This window comes from Bos indicus x Bos taurus, chromosome 3, assembly GCF_003369695.1.
Source record: "Bos indicus x Bos taurus breed Angus x Brahman F1 hybrid chromosome 3, Bos_hybrid_MaternalHap_v2.0, whole genome shotgun sequence".
Taxonomy (NCBI): Eukaryota; Metazoa; Chordata; class Mammalia; order Artiodactyla; family Bovidae; genus Bos; species Bos indicus x Bos taurus.
In genome coordinates, this window is record NC_040078.1 from 82,284,571 (window position 1) to 82,306,295 (window position 21,725).

The following is a 21,725-nucleotide window of genomic DNA, read 5'->3' on the forward strand; positions in this document are numbered from 1 at the left end:
TAACGTTAAAGGACTGGATGACTTCCCCCTAAAATCTGGAAGAAAACAAGATGTCCACACTTGTCACATGTGTTCAGCAAACTGTACTGGAGCTGACCAGCCAGGTAATTAGGCAAGGAAAAGAAAGAAAAGGCATCTAGATTTAAAGAGAAGACATAAAACTATCATAATTTACAGATGACATGATCTTGTATATAGAAAATCATAAGGAATTCACTAAAAACTTAACACTAGTTCAATATTTTAAAAATCAGTTGTATTTTTATGCAGTACCAATGAACATTATGAAAACAAAATTAAGAAAACAATACCACTTACAAAAGCATCATAAAGAATAAAATACAAATGAATTTAACAACAAAAAAGTGCAAAACCTGCACACTGAAAACTTCAGGCACTATTGAAGGATGTTAAAGAATAAACGGAAATACATCCTATGTTCACAGGTTTGGAAGACTAAATCGTGCTAAGATGGTAATGCTCCACAAATTTAAATACGCACTTAAAGCAATCCCTATAAAAATCTCAGCTGGGGTTTTAGAGAAATTAATGAGCTGATCCTAAAAAGAATACGGAAATACAACAGATTTAGACCAGCTAAAATGATCCTGAAAATGAACAAAACTGGAGGACTCACATTTTCAGTTTTGAAAACTAACTACAAAACCACAGTAATCAAAACAGTGTGGAAACAGCATAAAGATAATACAGATCAGTGAAACAGAATTGAGAGTCCAGAAATAAACCATTACGTTTAAGATCTGTTGATTTTCTACAAGGGTGCCAATACAATTAGTGCTGGAACAACTGAATAAAGTTGGACTTCAACCTCACACCATACACAAAAATTAATTCAAAATGAATCAATGTCCTAAAGATAACTAAAATTATAAAACACTTCAAGAAAACATCAATCTTCATGACCTTTGGTTATACACAGTTTCTGAAGTATGACATCAAAAGCACAAACAACAAAAGAAACTGCTATTGGGCTTAATAAAAATGAAAACTCTTATGCTACAAACAATACCATCAAGAAAGTCAAAAAGCAACCCACAGAATGGGAGAAGATATTTGCAATTTAGTAAGAGACCTGCATTAAGAATGTATAGAGAACTCAAAAATACAGAAACAACCGAATTAAAACTGGGCAATGTATGGGAATTCCCTGGTGGAATTCCATGCTTTCACTGCCAACAGCCTGGGTTCAATCCCTTGTCAGGAAGCGAAGATCCCACAAGCCACTCAATGCAGCCAAAAAAAAAAGGGGGGGAAAGGATTTGAATAGGCATTTCTCCAAAGAAATTATTTTTTAAAATACTCAACATTATTAGTCACTAGGGAAATGGAAAAAGTACAATGAGATACCACTTCACATCCATTTGGTGTGGCTATAATAAAAGATAATAACCAGTGCTGTCAAGGATGTGGAGAAACTGGAACACTCATAAACTGCTGGTGGGAATGCAGAATCATGCAGCCCTCTGAAAGATAGCTGGGCAGTTTCTCAAAATGTTAACACAGAATTACCACTCCTAGGTATATACTTGAAGGAAATGGAAACACATGTGTACCAGTAAACTTAGACACAAATCTTCACAGCAGCATTATTCATAATAGCCAAAAAGTGGAAGCAACCTAATGAGCCTCTACTGAAGACTAGATAGATAAAATGTGGTATATCCATATAATGAAATTGGCAGTAAAAAGGAAGGAAGTATTGATACACGCTGCTGCTGCTGCTAAGTCGCTTCAGTTGTGTCCGACTCTGTGTGACCCCATAGACGGCTACAACACAGGTAAAAATCAAAAACACACTAAGTGAAAGAAACCAGTCACCGAAGACCACATTTTGTATGATTCCATGTTACAGAATGTATGTCCCCACAAAATTCATATGTTGAAGCCCTAAGCCCCAATGTGACTGCATTTGGAGATGAGCCGAAATTAAGATTAAATAAATCATATGGGTAGGGCCTTAATCTTATAGGCCTGATGGCATTATAAGAAGAGGAAAAGACACCAAAGAATTCTCTGTCTACACAGATACACACACCAAGAGGCCACATGCGGAGACAGCAAGGTCACCTACAAACCGGGAAAAGAGAAACCAAAAGAAACCACTGCTGATGTCACACTAATTTTGGCCTTCCAGCCTTGTGAAAAAATAAGTTTCTGTTGTTTAAGCTACCTTGTGTGGTGTTCTATTATAGGAGCCCTAAGGGACTAATACATTCCATTTATATGAAATGTCCAGATAGGCAAATCTATAGAGACTGAAAGTAGATCAGTGGATGTCCAAGGCTGGGTCTGGGGTGAGGGTGGAATGGAGAATGACTGCTACAGGGCACAGGGTTTCTTTTTGGGGTGATGGAAATCTAAAATTAGGTAGTGTGATGATTGTAAAACTCTGTGTGTACATATTTAAAACACAAGTTGCATGATTTAAGTGGGTAGATTTTATGAGTGAATTTATGGGAATTATATCTCAAAAATGCTAGAAAGAAAAACAACTTACCAAGTGTTGTATAATTCTGGGAAGAAATGTAAAACATGTAAAATATTTCCTAACAGAAGTGGAAAAACATTTCAGTTGCAATTCTTCTTCAGAAGTCTTTTCAAATATTGAAAAGGAAGTTGCACAAGCTATAAAAAATGCCATCACTGTCACAACTGAAGGCATTAGGAGTTCATCTTTTAATAGAAGAGGTAGCATACTATATAGGAAAAACAAAAGAGAATTGTCAATTCAAACCACAATCACTGTGTAAAAAAGTTTTAAATGAGTTTATAAGTACTATACTGAACATGTTATATTGGAAATTGATTTGACTCACCTAAATGTTGACACAAGTAAAAACCAAGTAGACATAAAAGGAATTTCGCTTAAAACTAAGCAGACTGGTCTAAAATAACAGAGAAAAATATTTTAGAGAATATAATTTCAATGCTTATATGTAAAAATGTGAACACATTTTATCTGATTTTTGACATAGCTAAAAAAACACAAAAATCACAAAACACAGCCAGCAAGGTCTCCATAGGGACTACTGATTTCATTTTTTAAAATAACTATCAATCCAAACTAAGTGAATCTAGACAAAGAGACGGTATCAGCTTGTCATAATAATTGGAAAACTGCTTCTTCCAGTATCATTAATGAAACTTTTTTTTCTCTGTCATACAAACAGTAGCTTAAAGAAAGGATAAACAACTGAACATTCAGAGAAACAAGCTTTTCCATATATTCCATCCAAGTTGGTAAATATGAATACCCTACTTGGTATGAAAGTTTTCAAACTTTTTTATGCTCTTCCGTGTGACCTAATACTCAGCTAAGTTAAAAGCTAAGACAGGATCATCATTGGCCACTGAATAGAGGCCAACAGAAGCAAAGAAAAATGATAAAGGGTTGATGATGGTAGAATAAAAGGAAAAAATGAGTAGGACAAGGCTACATGGAAAGAGAAACAGTATAGGAAGAGGAAGATAACACCAACAGATGGACCAACTGGCTTTATTAAAGAGCTGATTAGGGTCACGGGTCCAACATCTGTGACCTCCTGAGCACCAATCACCCCCAGTCGTTATTACCTTCTGGATTCAACTGTGGCTGTGTTCATGAAGAAGGGGGCTAGTCAGAAGACCTAAGTCCGAGCCTCATTCCTGACACTTACTTATGACCTTGAACAAATGATTAGTTTAACCTTTTCTTATGTATATATGGAAATAATAACTTGGATTGCTGAGTAGTTGAAAGAACCCTTCCAAGTATTATCTAGTGTTTATTTTTCAGTAAAAAAAAATAACTTTACTAGTGATAGTAGTTGTTGAATTACATTTTGTTGTTGTTGTTATTTTTATTAGGGGTCTCCTTATTTTAAAAGATTTTTGTATTCTCATTTCTTAAAAAGGATGACTTCTCATGGCAACTAGCGTATGAGATGTGAAGCCTGGGATTATAACTGACTGAAAACTACTGCACTAAAAGAAAATACTACAGGACTTTGATTGCTTGATGCTTTTAAAATCAGTATGTATTTCTGTTAATTACAAGCATTTAGAAAATGACTCAGTAAACATTATTTTCTCTTTCTGGGTCAGAATCCTTTGCTATTTAATCACTTGATATTCATTTATTGAAAATGTATTATGTAAAGTGTTAGTCACTCAGTCGTGTCTAACTCTTTGTGACCGCGTGGACTGTGGCCTGCCAGGCTCCTCTGTCCATAGAATTCTCCAAGCAAGAATACTGGAGTGGGTAGTCATTCCCTTCTACAGGGGATTTTCCCAACCCAGGATTGAACCCAGGTCTCCTGCATTGCAGGCAGATTCTTTACCATCTAAGCCACGGAGAGAAGGGGACAACAGAGAATGAGACGGTTGGATGGCACAACCAAATCAATGGACATGAGTCTAAGCAAACTCCAGGAGATAGTGAAGGACAGGGAAGCCTGGCGTGCTGCAGTCCATAGAGTCACAAAGAGCTGGACACAACTTAGCAACTGAACAACAACGCTTATGTCAAAGTGTTGCTCTGAAAGGGATGCAGTGAGAAGACAGAACTCAGCGCTTGGCTTCAAGGCACTTAATATTTGTAACTAAGCAGCAAAATCCTCAACATCCTCAACCTCTTCTTTCACTACCTTGTTCAAAACAAATTCTGGTTCTCTCCCCCCGAGGAAGAAAATGCTGCCCCTCTGCCTTCTCAGTTGTGCCTGTTTTATTGTTCCTGTTTCCCCAACCTTCAAACGGTTTGGCCCAGAGGAGAGAAAGAACCTCCTTGATCTTCATCATGACTTCCCTTCTCCCTTCTCCCTGCCCTAACAAGCTCCAGCTTTCAATCTCTTGTCGTCAGGCTTTATTCCCTATTATTCCTCATCTTTGTTATCATCCACCAGCCTCAAGAATCACTTCCCTCATTACTCAATAATTTCAACTCTTTACACACTATCTACAAAAAAAAATACATGATTTTCAAGTATCCAGCAGTCACTTAATATTTCCCTAGTCTGTTCCTACTCTGTGTCTCTTTAGAAAAATAGTTCACACTTTCTCCTCTCTCCTCATATTCCCAACATTTCCAACCTACTCTGACCTAATGACTTTGCCTTCCATTTCAATAAGAAATTTGAAGCAATGAAAAGAGAACTTTCACAGACATCACCATCACATTTGCTCTCTTCCTTAGCATCTGTACTGATAATAGCATGCTCTTTTATTAAGATGAACCACGCATGCACCTGTCCATAGCCAATCCTTCCATTTACGCTCTAGATACCACTCCAGCTCCCTCTTTGAAGGACACTGCTCCTGCAACTCTTATCTCTCCTGTATCACTGCTGCTGCTGCTGCTACATCGCCTCGGTCATGTCTGACTCTGTGCGACCCCATAGAGGGCAGCCCACTAGGCTCCTCTGTCCCTGGGATTCTCCAGGCAAGAACACTGGAGTGGGTTGCCATTTCCTTCTCCAATGCATGAAGGTGAAAAGTGAAAGTGAAGTCGCTCAGTCATGCCCGACTCTTTCCCTTTCTACTGACCATCTTCTGGCATTATCTCTTCTATCTTAAATAACAAACCTCTTTGTCCCCAACTTCTCTGCCAGTTTTTGCAGACTTTGCTCCCCTTTTCAGCAAAACTCATTTAAAGAACTGCCAACCTGTCCCATACCATATACAAAAATTAACTCAAAATGGATCAAAGACCTAAATGTAATTCTTGGAAGAAATATGAGGATAAATTACCTTGGATTTGGCAATGGTCTGTAAGATATATCATCAAAAGCAAACACAATGAAGGAAAAGATAAATTGGATCTCATCAAAATTAAAAATGTTCATGAAAGAACATTATCAAGAAGGGGAAAATTCAAAGAATGGAAAAAAGTATCTGCTTATCATATATGTGTTAAAAGTTTAATATCCAGAATATACAGAGAACTTCCAAAACTCAACAAGAAAAAGATAAACAACCACTTTAAAGCTGGGCAAAGGATTTAAATAACAGGCATTTCTCTGAAGAAGATATACATATTGCCTGACAAGGACATAAAAAAGATGCTCAACATCACTAGTCATTAAGAAATGCAAATCAGAAGCACAGTGATATACCATTCCATACCTACTAGGATGGCAAAAATAAAAACAGACAATAACAAATGCTGACAAGGTTGCAGAGAAATCAGAACCCTCATACATTACTGCTGCTGCTGCTGCTGCTAAGTCGCTTCAGTCGTGTCCAACTCTGTGCGACCCCATAGACAGCAGCCAACCAGGCTCCCCCGTCCCTGGGATTCTCCAGGCAAGAACACTGGAGTGGGGTGCCATTTCCTTCTCCAATGCATGAAAGTAAAAAGTGAAAGTGAAGTCGCTCAGTCATGTCCGACTCTTAGCGACCCCATGGACTGCAGCCTACCAGGCTCCTCCATCCATGGGATTTTCCAGGCAAGAGTACTGGAGTGGGGTGCCATTGCCTTCATTGCCTTCATATGCCATTGCCATACATTACTGGTGTGATGTAAAATGGTATAACTTCTGTGGAAATTAATCTGGTGATTCCTCAGTAAGTTTACAGAATTACTATGAGACCCAGAAATTCCACTCCTAGGTATAAACCCAAGAGAACTGAAAATACATGTGTATAAGCGGCACTATTCCCGATAGCCAAAAGGTGAGAACAACTCAAAATGTCCATCAACTGATGCACGGACAAACAAAATGCAGTATATTCATCCATGCAGTATTATTCAGGCACAAAAATGGATGGAGGCCTAACACATGGTACCACAGGGATGAACTCTGAAAATACTATGCTAAGTGAAAGAGGTTGTCTGACAAAATGCCATGTATTTTATGACTGCATTTATATGAAATACCCAAAATAGGCAAATTCACAGAGAAAGCAGATCAGTGGTTACAAGCATTAAAGGAAGGGGAGAATGGGGAATGACTGCTTAATGTGTACAAGATTTCCTTTTTGGAGAGATGAAAATATTCTGTGAGTAGACAGTAGTGATGGTTACACAACACTGTGAATGTACTAATGGTGTATTTTACCATATGTATGTAACTGTCCTGGTGGCTCAGAGGGTAAAGAATCTGCCTGCAACGCAAGAGACAGGGATTCAATCCCTGGGTCAGGAAGATGCCCTGGAGAAGGGAATGGCAACCCACTGCAGTATTCTTGCCTGGAGAATTCCATGGACAGAGGAACCTGGTGGCCTACAATCCATGGGATCACAAAGAGTTGGGCATGACTGAGTGACTAACACTTTGACTTTCTTTTCACTTTCATATATCTTTAAAAAAAGATCTACACTTGTCTTCAATTCTTCTCTTCTTGTTATGTCTTAAACCCACTCTAATCAGGCTTTTCCCCGCATCACTCTATCAACACTAGCTGTTTCAAAGTCACCAGTGACTTCCACTTCAGTACAACAGTCTATTCCTAACCCTCGTTTTATTTGACCTATTCACAGCATCTGATGCAACTGATCACCTCATTCTATTGTTCCCTGAATATATCAGGCATACTTCCATCTTAGGGCTTCGGCACTGGCTGTCTAGGATGTTACTCACCCAGATAACCATTGGGCTAACCCTCATCTCATCCAGTCCACTCAAATATCTCAACAAGGTCTACCTCAACATCCTCATAAAACTGCAACCTGCACTTGCTCCTTTACCCCACCTCCAATAACTCTCAACTTCTCTTAATCTCTTTTATGTATCCTTTATGGCCTTTATTACCTTCTAACACTTTAATTTCTTATTTTTATTTAATTATTAGTGTCTGTCCTTGAGAATCAAACCTAAGAAAGTAGCAATTCTGTTATGTTTTGTTCACAGATATATCCCAAGTGCACAGAACAGTACCTGGTAAATAGTAGGACCTCAATAAATATTTATTGAATGAAATATTCATTTAATGATAGATTAGCTGGAACCAGATCGAGAAGAACTTTTAATGTTAACTTTAAAATATTTGATCAAAATTAAAGTCACTTACTGTTACAAATAATCAAAATACAGTTGTAGAGTCTGAACTCCCAGAAATTCAGGGACCACGAGCTAACCTCAATGGTCAGATTACAGGTCATCGATCAAAGACATTTCTACAGAGTAGAAATGCTGGGGGAAATTATACATGTTTGAAAGCAGCACCTCTCCATAATTTCATCCCCTGGCACTTGGGATCTGTGTAGGGTCAGCCGAGGCTTACACAACAGGGCTCAGATCTAACTCAAGTTTAGACTTTGGGGGGTGAAATTATTCTGCCCTCTCAGTCTACAATTGTACAAGACTATTTTGTTCAGAGGAAAGAGGCCTGCCCCATAGGCCAGCTTACTCTAAAGCTCTGCACTGAGGTTTTAGTCCAAAGCCCCACCTAATAAAAGCAATACTTCCTTCCAGTAGTCATTGGTCATTTCATACATGTATCTTTCACAGGAGCCTAGCAAACAGGGTGCGGTGGGACTGAGCTAGGACAGGATTCAAGTATTCCACGGTGTTCTGGGTATTATTTTAGTAGTGGGATAATACACCCGCAACTTCCACCCAATTTCTATGAAATCCAAAAAAAAATTAATGCTCCTAGATTTACAGACTACCAGTAGAGTCTAAACAAAAGTCTTGACAGAAGAACTAGAAAGGAGGCAACATATAAAAAAACCCCTAAAGAGCTTAACAGAGAGAACCAGGCTATTGAATAGTAATGGAAATGAATGAAATGAAAAAGGCAAAGAGGACAAACAGGCTTCAGCCAGAGTACAGCCATCTTTAGAAGACCATTTTTATTAGCAAGTTCAAAATGAAAAAACAGGAAGAAATACTAAGTATGTCAGAAATGATTCTATAAAATTTTACCAGTTTAAAGAAGTAAAATTGTAACAGGTCATCATTCTAAAAAAATGTGATTTTATGAAATAATTTTATGCAACTGTGTTACATTTATATAGTTTTGATTTGTACTTAGATGATTATATGTAAGTATTAGATTCATGTATATATCATAAGCACATAATAATAAATAAAACACATACTTGAAACCATTTTACTTACAGTGATACCAAAAGAATGGACTTTTCATGCACTTGGAAAGAAAATAAAAAGAATGATAGTGCACAGCTAACCTTTAAGGAAAAAGGACAGAAAATCAGATATAAAAACTTACAATAGCAACTTAGTATAAGTCAGATTAAAATCATTTCAAGTAACATTTTAAAGTTTAATATAGCTTCTAGCTAAAAGGAAAATTATATACAATTGTAAGAGGCATAATATTTTATTTAAATTTAATTATCAAAATATTTTGAAAATTAACTATTGTAATACTTAACCATCTAAAACAAGTTCACTGAATCTTAGTTATTAATAAACAAAACTACTAAGTACTTCAGACACAATAATCATACCTTCATCCTCCCTTAGAATCTCTGACAATTTAAAAAGTATGAAGTCAAGAAGGTCAAAATATGAAAGTGACAAAATAAATCTATTCGAGTGTTTTTAAAACAGGCACTTCAGTAAAATATATTCAATGTTTTATAAAGTAATCATTTGCTATCTGGGGTTTTAAATTAAAACTTAACTCTATCTTCAGGAGTTTATATTCTGCATATTAGACATCTCTCTATATACACCCAATCCAGTTGCTCAAGCAAAAAACCTGGCTCACTATCTTGTACATGCTTCACATCCAATCCATCAGCAAATTCTACCTACACCATCTCCTAATACAATATTCACCCCACTTCTTTCCATTCCACCCGGCTGATGGTGGCAGAGGTGGTCTTAGCCACCCCCATCTTCCTCCTGGACCACTACAATGACCTCCTAAGTGGTAATGCTCTTGTCCCCTATAATCCATTCTCCATTTAACCACAATATCAGATCATGTAATTTCCCTGGTTAATATCTTCCAATAGCTTCCCATTACACTTAGAATTAAAATCTAAACTTCTACATAATCTGGGTCCTGCCTTCCTCTTCCAATCTATTTTTTAATGTCTCCCTCACTCATTTCACATCAGTTATTTCACACTTGTCCCTTTAACGTCTCGAACTTGCCTTAAGGGAAAAAAATTTACTTTTTATCAAGTCAGAGCCCAGATCGTCTTGTAGTTGGTTACTTCTGACCAGTCATTCAGTTCAAGGCTCAAATGTCACTTCCCTAGAGAAGCCTTTTATTCAACCTAAAGTAGTGCTACCCTAACCAAACCCCACCAGCCCTCTTTTCACATAAACCTACTTTCTTCATAGTCTCCATTATGCCCAGATATTTTCCTATTAACTGATTCATTTTATTTACTGTCCTTGTGCCAACTAGCATGAGTGTCCCCAGTTAAGAAAGCAGGGATAATCAGCTGTCACTCATTGGCATGCCAGCACCGAGGAGAGGACCCGGCATGCTACAGGGCACTTAAAAAATACGTCCTGAAAATAATAGGTAAAAATCACTTGGCCACTACAGATTTATTAGTATTCGTACTACCAATTACCTCAGTTATAGACCTATATTAAGAAATAATTCAATCTAGACTGAAAGGAAAACACTTTAAAATTATAATGGGAAATGTTTTTAAAGCTAGTCAGGAAGAATTTAAAACATCAACAAAAGTAACTCACTACATTTTTTTTTATTTTTTAAACACAATGGTTGGTATTAAAACACAATAAACAAAATTAGAAAATTAAGAGAAAGAAAATGTTTTTTTTTCTGCTTTTAATCCTAAAAGTAATCATCTCTAATATTGCTACAGTTATCAACACTCTGAAATCTCATTTCAGCACCTTTGAAATATAGTTATTTAGCATGGAATAACAATTTTACATAAGCTTGCAAATATTTCAAGTTAGGCCTACTGAAGACATCAGAATATTACTAACCACATCCCTCCTATTCTAAACATCCAACAGAGTATTAACTATGGATGACTTACTGTGCTCAGAGTTCATTCACAGAAACAAACAACAGAAATCATCAATAAAAGGTAATTAAAAAAAAAAAAAGGAACATGAAACTATGCTTTTTGCACTGTGGAACTGATAAGCACTTCTGAAATTCCTGACTGATATCTCTGCTCTGGCTTGCTTTTAGAATGCAATGTAAATAAGTGGCAGTCCCAGAATTGAAACCCTAATTTCTAAAATGTTGTCCCTTTAGAGAATCCCCTGGCAGTTCAGTGGCTAAGACTCCACACTTTCACAGCCAAGGGTACAGGTTTGCTGTCTGGTTGGGGAACTAAGATCCTGCAAACCACGTGGCATGGCCAAAAATAAGAAAAATAAAAAATAAAACGTTGTCCCTTTAGAAGTCCACTAGGACTATTTTCATAAACTAAATTTTCTTGATATTTTAAAAAGATAGTCTTTAAATGTCATTTTGTAGACCAAGGTACATGGAACCAATTTTAAACACCACAGAAATACAACCAGGAGGAATTTATAAACCCACTCAGAGAAACCCCAAATGTAGAATATATACCCAGTCTATGTTCCAACTGACACAAGTCATCTTCCTAAAAGGGTGATCTGTCCCCTTTCCTCCAAAATCTTTTTTGCTCCTCTTGCACACAAATCAAACCCCAAATTATTCAAGCCAATATACAAGGTCTTACACAATTTGATCCTTTCTGACTCTTCTCTCTCCCTATATACTCTCCTAACCTCGACACACACACACTCCTACATCAGTCACACAAATCTCACTGGCTAACAGTTGTTCCCGCATGATTCCTTATCCTTTCCCACATCTGTACCTTCAAGGTCTTCCTCCTGTCTTAACCACCTAGTCCAAATCTTGCTCAGTTGTCAAAATTTGGCTCCAATCCCGCTTGCTTTAAGAAACTGTCTAAAATCTGCCTTCAAAGTAATGTCTCCCTTTCCCACACTATCATAGCACTCATTGTACCTGACAGAACTTAATACCCCAGCTTTAAAGCATAACAATTTAAACATGTCCATCGCCACTGTTTTCTTCTTTGCATTCCCTTACTGACCAACACGAGGAAATTAAATTAAACTGAAAGATTCTGATTGCTCAGCCTACTCCAAAACAGCACCTAAGTGTGTCAAACGCTCAATAAATGTTTGCCAAATAAATGAATGTCTTATATCTCAATCCAATAAATCCTGTTCAAAGCAGGAATATAAGTATTTATATTTTTAAAAACTCAGTTGCAGCAAGAATTAAGTATCTAAACTAATGAGCAACTTACCAGAGTAAATCTGAATCCTTTAGGAGAGGGATGAAGTGTCAATTTTATACATGCAGGAAGCAGGCTCAAAAATGTAAAACAAAAGCTAAAAAAGTAACAAAAATCAAACATTTATTTTCTTTATAGAAGTATACAACTAAAGCAAAGAAACATTTTTTAAAATGTAAGGGTCACATTACTTATCAACTTAAATTGATTTCTAAAGTTTTTTTATGTATTAAGTAATAAATTCAAGACCAAATAACATTTAAATAAAATCCAGACACTGAAATATGTACACGCTTTAATATATATGTGATTATATAATACAGAACAAAACACTTAGAACTAAATATTGCTTATGTTATTTTAGTATTTAGTATCTATTCTGGGAAAGATACAAAGATAGACAGCTAAAAGTCAATCAGCAAACACTCAAAACAGATATCATGGACTCAGTGAACATGACTGAGCAAACTTCAGGAGAGTGAAGGACAAGGAAGCCTGGTGTGCTGCAGTCCATGGGATCACAGAGTCAGACACGACTTAGTGTCTGAACAACAACAAAACAAGAAAATAAAACCAGGTATAAAGAAACAATTCTGTATTTGTTACGCAAACATTCATACAATTTACTCACAAGAGAACCTCATTAGCCCTCATTTCACAAAAGTTGATTATCTGATTTTCAACCCATGGTAAATCATAAAGAACAAGCTGGAAAGGGAGTGGGAAGGTGCCAGAGCTTCTCCTTGTGATGACTGATGGGCAAGGAGGACAAAGAACTCAGCAATAAGCACAGTTGGAGCCACTTAGTACCAAGGCAAACAGCCTTTGAAAGCCCTGAAAACAATAGTTACAAGGCAAAATAACAACTGACTTTCCCACTTGAGGGAGCTTTGTGGCTTGTCAGCTTTACTAGTCTGCCTCCTGTTAAGGTGGGCTACAAAGGATATTCTCCAAAAGAATGCAAGGAAAGAGGCAGGCAGCACACACACATACACACACACCTCCCAGTCATTCAAACACTAATGATGGTGCTGCAGGAAAGAGATCTGCAGATTAATTAAAGTCCCTTTTCAACTGATTTTAAGTTAATCAAAAGGGTGCTATCTTGGGCCTGAATCACTTGGAAGCCTTTAAAAGAAGGCTTAGCGGACTTCCCTGGTGATCCACTGGTTAAGAAACTGCCTGCCAACGCAGCAGGCGTGGGTTCAATCTCTGGTCCAAGAAGATTCCACAAGCCGCACAGCAACAAAGCCTTTGCGTCACAACTACTGAACCTGTGCTCTAGAGCCCATGTTCCGCGATAAGAGAAGCCACCTCAGTGAGAAGCCCATGGAAGCCCCACTCTTCACAACTAGAGAAAGCCCACAGGCAGTAACAAAGACCCGGCGCAGCCGAAAATAAGTAATAAATAAATTAAAACCTTCAGTGCTTTATTAAAAAAATTATAAAGAGGGCTTAGGCCTTCCCTGAGCTCAGACTCCAAAAGCAGTCGGCGGGAGGGGGTGGGGGGTGGGGGGGCTGGGGGGGGCGGGGAAGGGGGAGGAGGAGGATTGGAGGGATTGGTACAGCTCTCCCTTCCCCAGAGACCCTCTCCTGAATGCCTGCCTTGCGGACTTCCAGTTTGCTTAGCCAGCTCCCACAACTGTATAAGCCAATTCCTCGTAATAAATTCACACACACACACACACACACACACGGACCTACTACTCATTTTACTTCTCACCCTGACTGATACACCACGGAAACTCGTGACTCTTCAAGGTCATGGTAAATCATGTTTAGTATACTCTGTTTAAGGAAGAGGGAAGTAGTAACAATAACTTTCACATAAAATGTTTCAAATAAAAGACTTCTGTTATACAGCAGCATAAGTTTACGTTATGTGGACTATTCACTAATGAAGTGGAGAAGGAAATGGCAACCCACTCCAGTATTCTTGCCTAGAGAATCCCAGGACAGAGGAGCCTGGTAGGCTGCTGTCCATGCGGCTGCACAGAGTCAGACGTGACTGAAGTGACTTAGGATGCATGCATGCATTGGAGAAGGAACTGGCAACCCAGTCCAGTATTGCCTGGAGAATCCCAGGGATGGAGGAGCTTGGTGGGCTGCCATCTATGGGGTCACACAGAGTTGGACACGACTGAAGCGACTTAGCAGCAGCACTAATGAAGAGTACCTTACTCCTATGATGCCAGATAAATGAGGTATTGCCATGACACTTTAAGAGTAGCTTATAAAACACTATATACAAACTTCATGTCTCTTACCTGATCATTATCTGGATGTGATGTGGCAAAATATCCCTGATCTTGAAAAAGACACTGAAGCTGCACCAAATATTGGCTACTTTATCCTTAAAAGAAATTTGTTAGTTTTACCTTCTAGTATGATTAAAAGAAATATTAAACTCCACAAAGTCCTAAATCTCTAAAGAGATAAACTTTTGGGTCATGGGAAATATTTGCTCACAATTTCATAATTAAGTTGATTAAACTCTCCAAAGAACACACACACACTCAAACAATGGGAACTTTCATTTTTCGCATGGGAGGTGATCTAAATCACTAGTCAATCATAATTTAGATGCTCCCAAAAAATACTTAATATTTTTCAAAGAGCAGCCCATTGTCCCTAAATACAGTTATTCATCTTTGGAAATGTATCTAAGAAATCTTTACTTTTTGTATTCTATTTGTATTCTGATTTGTAGAATACACGTTGTTTGACCCATTTACCACATGCCTACTAGCTACTAGCAATGGTAAGATAATGACTACTAGCTACTAGCAATGGTAAGAGTCAACTGTTAATGAATCAACAAGTTTAAAGACATTAGCAGCTGTGCTAGAATCACTTTCAAAATCATACTTGTAACTACAGTTCTCTGATCATGAAACCCATCCTCTGCAGAGCTGCTTAACTCACAGCTATGTAGGCATAACATCAAGAAAGTAACTATCACTGACAACTGTACCATCCTACTTCCCTCTGCTGGGCCAGTGAAACTGCTCTTCAGATTTTGAGGGCAACAAGTGAATGAAGGTGACCAACACCACCATAAAAATGCATGACACTCGTTTTTATAATTACCATGGTAAACACCATTTCTGAAACAGAAGCAAAGGCAAATAACCAGGCAGCTTACATGGAGGATTAAACTTTTCTTTATATAAGTGTTAAGGTTAGAGGATATATAAAGAAGTTAGGAACACCATTCTGAGTTCAAACTACAGCTCTGCCATGCACTAGCTATATGAACCTCTGACCTCAGTTTTCTGATCTGTAAGAATGGGTATATATAACTATCTCACCACTATGGCAAAGAATCAAATAAAATTACATGTGAAGTGTCTGGTACCTAGTAAGTGGTGGTGATGGCAATAATGATTGTTTATGATTCTCAGTAAGGTCACTATCATTATCCCAAGTGACATACAAGGCATACATTTCTGTTCCTTCACAACACCAAATTCTCTTAGTCTCTTTCTCTTCCATCCTCCCACAGACTGACTGAAAGATATTCTATAGAATTTTATATATTCAAAAATTAGAAAGATACATATGCTTGTCTAATTCTTTTTAAAAGAAATGTTTATTCAAAAGCAAATTATCTATAAATATGTTGTCTCTAACTTTATTAAAAGACCTTTTTGTTTCAGAAAAATGGTTTGTTTAATTTAATTACTGACTCTAAATCAAATTATCCATGCAATAAAAGTTTAACAACAGTGATTAAGCTAGCATTAAATGAAATGAATGATTCTCATTAAAAATTACTATGGATGAAGGTTATATATCTCATAAGGAATTATGAGATCTTTCTGAACCAAACATGATTATTAGTTTAATAAATAATTTCCTAGGACTAAAAAGAGAATATAACCCCCCCTCCCAAAAAAACCCCACAAAACTGTTAACTTTATAGCTGCAACTTTTCATGCTGTCTTTCATTATGGACTCTATTTCATTAGAAAAATGTATAACTGAATTATGGATCTCATGGAGGCATAAATACTACCTACTCATGTAATGTACTAGAACATGCCAGCTGAGCTAGAGGTTGTGCACAGATTAAACAAATGGCAAGGAATGATTGCAGGAAGAGAGCAGCTGAAGTCACTATTCCTTGTGAGTCTTCTACATGAAATCCCCAGAGGTCACAGAGAAAGGCCTCTAACAGAAGGGAGTGAGAGAAAAGTCCTTAAACATGCCTCAAATAACCCACGATCAACCGGAAAGAGTCTTCTTAGAACTTGCAAGGTTTGTTCCCTCTCTGTAAAGAACGGCAGCCAGCAGAGAATGAAGGAAGCCACGACAGTACAAGCCAGCTTAATTAACAACACCAACCTGGAACACAAACAGAGGGAAACAGTAAGATAAAGAGAGGTCAGTAATTCTGAGAAATCAGTCTGTGGCTCACTAACTATAATAAATGCAAATGTACAGTAATGATAAATCTATGCCACCAACACAGGTTTAAGATGAATGAGAGTCTACTTAAATCACGGTTAAGAAATTTACAACTATTAATATGTGCAATTCCTCAACAAAAAGACTATCACCATCCTTATTAACATTTAACTTAGATGCCACTCCTAGGCAGCCATGAAGAAAAATGTCAAATTGGGATGTCTTTCTAATAAGTATACAACATGCTCTAAAGGGATGAAATCCTATAGCAATGTTCTACCAAGCCAATCCACATTACCTCCAGTAAATATATGTATTTTAAAATATTTATTGGCCACAATGCATAGCAAGCGGGATCTTAGTTCCCCAACCAGGGATCAAACCTGCGAACTTCCCTTAGAGTGGAAGTGCAGAGTTTTAACCCCTGGACCACCGGGGAAGTCCCCATAAATATTCATTGATCAAAATATTTTTCTCATTAGGAAGATTTAAAATACAATAGTATAGAACATAACAATCTCTCTTTCCAATGGAAAGAGAGCCAACACAGCCACCAACACATTAATAAGAAATCACCAAGGGGCAAAGACCACCTTCCTCCAAGGTAAGTATGCCAAATAAATTAGCTGATGTTTTGAATTCTGCTATTTAAAAGCTACTCACCCCTTTCCTTTGAGGCCTTTTTTAAAACACTTGCCAAGTAAAAAACAAAAAAATGGCAAGGAGTGGTAAAGTTCCATCTGCTTATAGTTTATAGCTAAGCAAAATGCCAGGGACCCTAGCAGGTCCCAGTCATAAGATACTCCAAGAATACCCCACAAAGCAAAGCCGAGACTCACAGAATTATATATGTTCTCATGTCAAGGAAATTATCTCAATAAGTAAAAGAGATTTTGCATTTTAAAGAACATTTTACTTATGTGATTCTGTAATAATATGTATAATCAAAACAATTTCTAAATAAAAGCTGAAAGTATTGAATTGATAAGCAAATTTGAAATTATATATAGTGGTCTCAAATATATTAAATCTACTACTAAACAGAGCAACTGATTTGTTTAGGTTTAAAGAACTCTAAATAAGTAACACATAGCTTTGTTTCTGCTGGGTTATTTTACCATATTACTGTAACAACGTACCAAAATCAATGCTCCAAAAGTTAAAAATACACAAAAACACTGAACTTACTAATATCACTATCCTTCCTCTATAATATGCATCAATAATATGAATTAATACATGTGCTTGATTGGAAATTAACAACACTGCTATGTGAAAACAGTATCACAACTAGATTTTCATTTGAAAATGGGAAGCTGAGCACTCATGTTTACCTCCTCTCCTTCCTGAGACCCCCTTAAAGTGGGGAATTTTTAAAAGTATACATCTACAGCCATAAGGCAATGGCACCCCACTCCAGTACTCTTGCCTGGAAAATCCCAAGGACAAAGGAGCCTGGTAGGCTGCAGCCCATGGGGTCGCTAAGAGTCAGACACGACTGAGCAACTTGACTTTCACTTTTCACTTTCATGCATTGGAGAAGGAAATGGCAACCCACTCCAGTGTTCTTGCTTGGAGAATCCCAGGGACGGGGGAGCCTGGTGGGCTGCCATCTACGGGGTCGCACAGAGTTGGACATGACTGAAGCGACTTGGCAGCAGTAGCAGCTACAGCCATAAAGAGAACAGGGGTCGGTTATAACAGATAAAGATTTCAACACATCTGTAGAAGACAGAAAGAGGACAGAGAAGTGGCAACCAATAAAATACACTAAAAGAAGCCACAGCTTAGTGAACACACAGAGGAAGCTCAGGCTAGCAAGGAGCCTATCCGCCCTGCACACCCTCAGAGAACTCTGGAAACAAGTAGGTTGGAGTACTTGAGGATGTTAAAAAGAAAACAAGGATTAACTGAAAATTCCAAATGGAGAAGGCACATCCCACCTCATGCCTCTGCAAAGATTATCTAGGAGCCAAAGCATTTACCGCTGGGCAACGAAAGAAGGAATATTTCTCTCCCCCAAAATGGAATAAACTATCCAAGCAACTAAGTTAACACTATCATGCAAATTCCTCCACACTGTGACATTTAAGGATCCCAGAGTGCTGGCCAGAACCCTACCATGCACCCCACAGTGGACTAAAAGTATAGAGAGCTCACATGCAGCTTTCTCTTCTGCCTTATTCTTAGAATAAACACACCAGGATCAAATAGACATTTAAGGAACACCTATGACAGAAAAGGCCTTCCCTGGTAGCTCAGCTGGTAAAGAATCCACCTGCAATGCAGCAGACCCTGGGTTGGGAAGATCTGCTAGAGAAGGAATAGGCTACCCAGTCCAGTATTCTTGGGCTTCCCTGGTGGCTTAGCAGGTAAAGAATCCACCTGCAGTGCGGAAGACCTGGGTTCTATCCCTAGGTTGGGAAGATCCCCTGAAGAAGGGAACAGCTACCCACTCCAGTATTCTCGCCTGGAGAATTCCATGAACTGTATAGTCCATGGGGTTGCAAAGAGTCAGACACAACTGAGTGACTTGCACTACTACTATGAGAGAAAAAGAACCAAAGTGAAAAGGAGAAAAGACTGACCTAGGAGAAGAGAAATAATTCACAGAACAGTGGGGTAAGAAAGTAAACTGAAATTTAAGATATGCTTAACAAATGAAATTTAATACAAGTGTTAGACATAAAGCAAGATAATCTTCAAAAATATAAAACAAAGACAGATGCTCAAGATGGAGATGAAAGATCTAATATCTGTCTAACAAGCTTCAGAAAAAAGGGAGAGAATTATAAAAAAATATTATTCATGAGAATTCCCAGAACTGAAGAACATGAGTCTTCAAAACGAATGATCCATAGTGTCCAAAACAACTGTCAAAAATGCCTCTGCCCAGACTAATATCAAATTTCAGAGCCCAAAAATTAAAAAACAGTAATAACAGAAGCAATAGCAACAATACAAATAATAAGAGCAGTAAATACTTACATGATATTTAGCACCTCCCAAGTAGGGTTTTAAATGTTTAACAAATGTGAATTCATTTAATTCTCAAGAAGCTTAAAAAGTAGGGTTTTTATCATCTCCATTTTACAAATGATGAAAGTAAAGTAAACAGTATTTTAAAAAAATGTGTTCCTATAAAATGACATAATCCTAAAAGTTTTAAGAGTTTGATTCAAGTCACAGAGAAGACGCCACTACAAATTTACCAGAATGGTTAAAAGGAAAATAACTGACAATTGTTGAGGATAAGCACCTATACCATTGCTCACAGGAGTGTTACTTGGTAGATTACACTTAAAAACCATATGAGAATACTTAAACATGTGCATACCCTATAATTCAGCAATTCCACTCATAAGAATTGTGAAATAAGAAATATATTTACATGTGTACAAAGAGATCCTTACAAGAAAGTTCAAAGCAGCATAGTTTCATCATAGCCAAAACCTGGAAACACTCCAAATGTCTATCAGAAATAAAATCACGTGTACTCACGCAGTGGAATCTTACAAAGCAGTGAGAAAGAGAAGAAACCACAACTACATAGACCTGCGCGGATAACTCTCACAAGGATAACTCTCACAAAGACGATGCTGCACCAAAAACACCTAAGGCAAAGGAACACCTCCTGTGCTGTCTCTCTCATGTTAAATTCAAAGAAGGGGGAGAAGCAGACTATAGTGTTCCAAAAGTCAGTATGTGGCTGTCTTTGAGAAAGGAGGAGGGAGCAGTGCCAGGGCCGTGCACAGGGTCATTTTGGATACTAGCAATGTTCTATTTCTTGACATGGGTAACAGCCGATTCATTTATGCTTTCTGTATTTTTCTGAATGAGTGTTAACATTTCAAAGTAAATATAGTTTAAAAAAATCTTATAAACAACTTCATGTTTCCTTTCTTTATCTTGGTGTTCCTATTAGACTATATGAAAGCCATGATTCTACAAAGCAAAAAAAAAAAGAGCTCAATTAGGAAAGTGGACAGAATAAAAAACATGGTGGAAGCAACTACATATCTGAATATCTTTCACAAGTCTTTTGACATATATGTATTTTAATTTTATTACTAAAATAGACTAGAGACAAAAGGAAAAATGATTAATTAAGCAATCATGGTATGGATTTTTTTTCCTTTGGGACAGATGGAGACAACCAGCAATATTTAATGCATTAGAAGACAAACTGGAGAGCCATGTACAGATTTTATCAACTTTCCTCTACAATCTGTTTACTTGAGTGTTGCTTATTTTAGGTATCAAAAATTAAACACACCAAATCCACACAGATTTAATCATTAAATTTTAGTTTCCTGAAGCTTCCAGTTACCACTATTTGTTAGAAGAACATTTTGTTTTAAAACTCAAAAACTGGAAGTCTTTTTGTCAGTGTCAGATAACGTTTACAAAAGATAGAAGATGTTTTACCTTTTTAGTATTAGGAGAGCATCACTGTACTTGGCATTCTTTTTCTAACTTTCCAGAAGAGCTAATCGGTTACCAGTGTTCTATTCCCAAGCCAAATGGGTGTGAAAAAGCATTTCTACTTTTAATAAATCTGAACTTTACCCATCAAGTAAACACCTGGTGAAGAGATACTTTTATCATTTTTAAAAGGTTTATATAAGCAAGAACCCTAGTAAATAAGACATTGTAGATGACAACATTATACAAACGGAGCCTAGATTTCATGATGTGCATCTGACTTCATTTCTAAATCAGTAAAGGATACTGAAAATGTCCATAGTCGATAAGAATAAGGCCTGGGTATAGCAATATGCATAATGCAGTAGCAATCTGTAAAGAAAATTATTATGAAATAATAATCTGTTACTTGAATCAAACAAGGTAAATGCATAGTTTCATTTAACACAGTAGCAAATATTCCATTCTTACCTTCTATTTATCAAAATATTTCATTTTTATAAAACAACTCTTTAAATACTGAAGTTTTCATGGAGGTGACATAGCATACTCCAGTAAAAATGAAAAAAAAAATCACTAAAAGGTATTTGTTAGAGAAAGCACTTTTAGATATACAAATCAGATAAATTAATCTAATAATTAATCTATATAAAATGACCAAAGAGAATATTCATTAACTGTGAAT

The 21,725-nt window shown here is 37.2% G+C and overlaps 2 protein-coding genes across 4 annotated transcripts in view; one reads left to right on the top strand and one right to left on the bottom strand.

Moving 5' to 3' along the window:
* Nucleotides 1–4,106, top strand: part of ITGB3BP (integrin subunit beta 3 binding protein) — a 106,783-nt gene extending 102,677 nt beyond the window's left edge. For both annotated transcript variants that reach the window (XR_003510340.1, XM_027537040.1), the window contains one exon: nt 3,915–4,106. Coding sequence is in view for 1 of the 2 variants with exons in the window: in XM_027537040.1 (XP_027392841.1) it covers nt 3,915–3,919 (5 nt within the window). In the remaining variant the exon portion in view is untranslated. The remainder of the gene's footprint in view (nt 1–3,914) is intronic.
* Nucleotides 1–21,725, bottom strand: part of ALG6 (ALG6, alpha-1,3-glucosyltransferase) — a 58,090-nt gene that overhangs the window by 3,922 nt on the left and 32,443 nt on the right. For both annotated transcript variants that reach the window (XM_027537034.1, XM_027537035.1), the window contains exons 7-14: nt 21,348–21,412; nt 17,279–17,464; nt 16,417–16,552; nt 14,473–14,558; nt 12,218–12,302; nt 9,060–9,130; nt 2,838–2,906; nt 2,519–2,717 (exon numbers count right to left, since the gene is read on the bottom strand). In XM_027537034.1, coding sequence (XP_027392835.1) covers nt 2,519–2,717; nt 2,838–2,906; nt 9,060–9,130; nt 12,218–12,302; nt 14,473–14,558; nt 16,417–16,552; nt 17,279–17,464; nt 21,348–21,412 — 897 coding nt within the window. The remainder of the gene's footprint in view (nt 1–2,518; nt 2,718–2,837; nt 2,907–9,059; nt 9,131–12,217; nt 12,303–14,472; nt 14,559–16,416; nt 16,553–17,278; nt 17,465–21,347; nt 21,413–21,725) is intronic.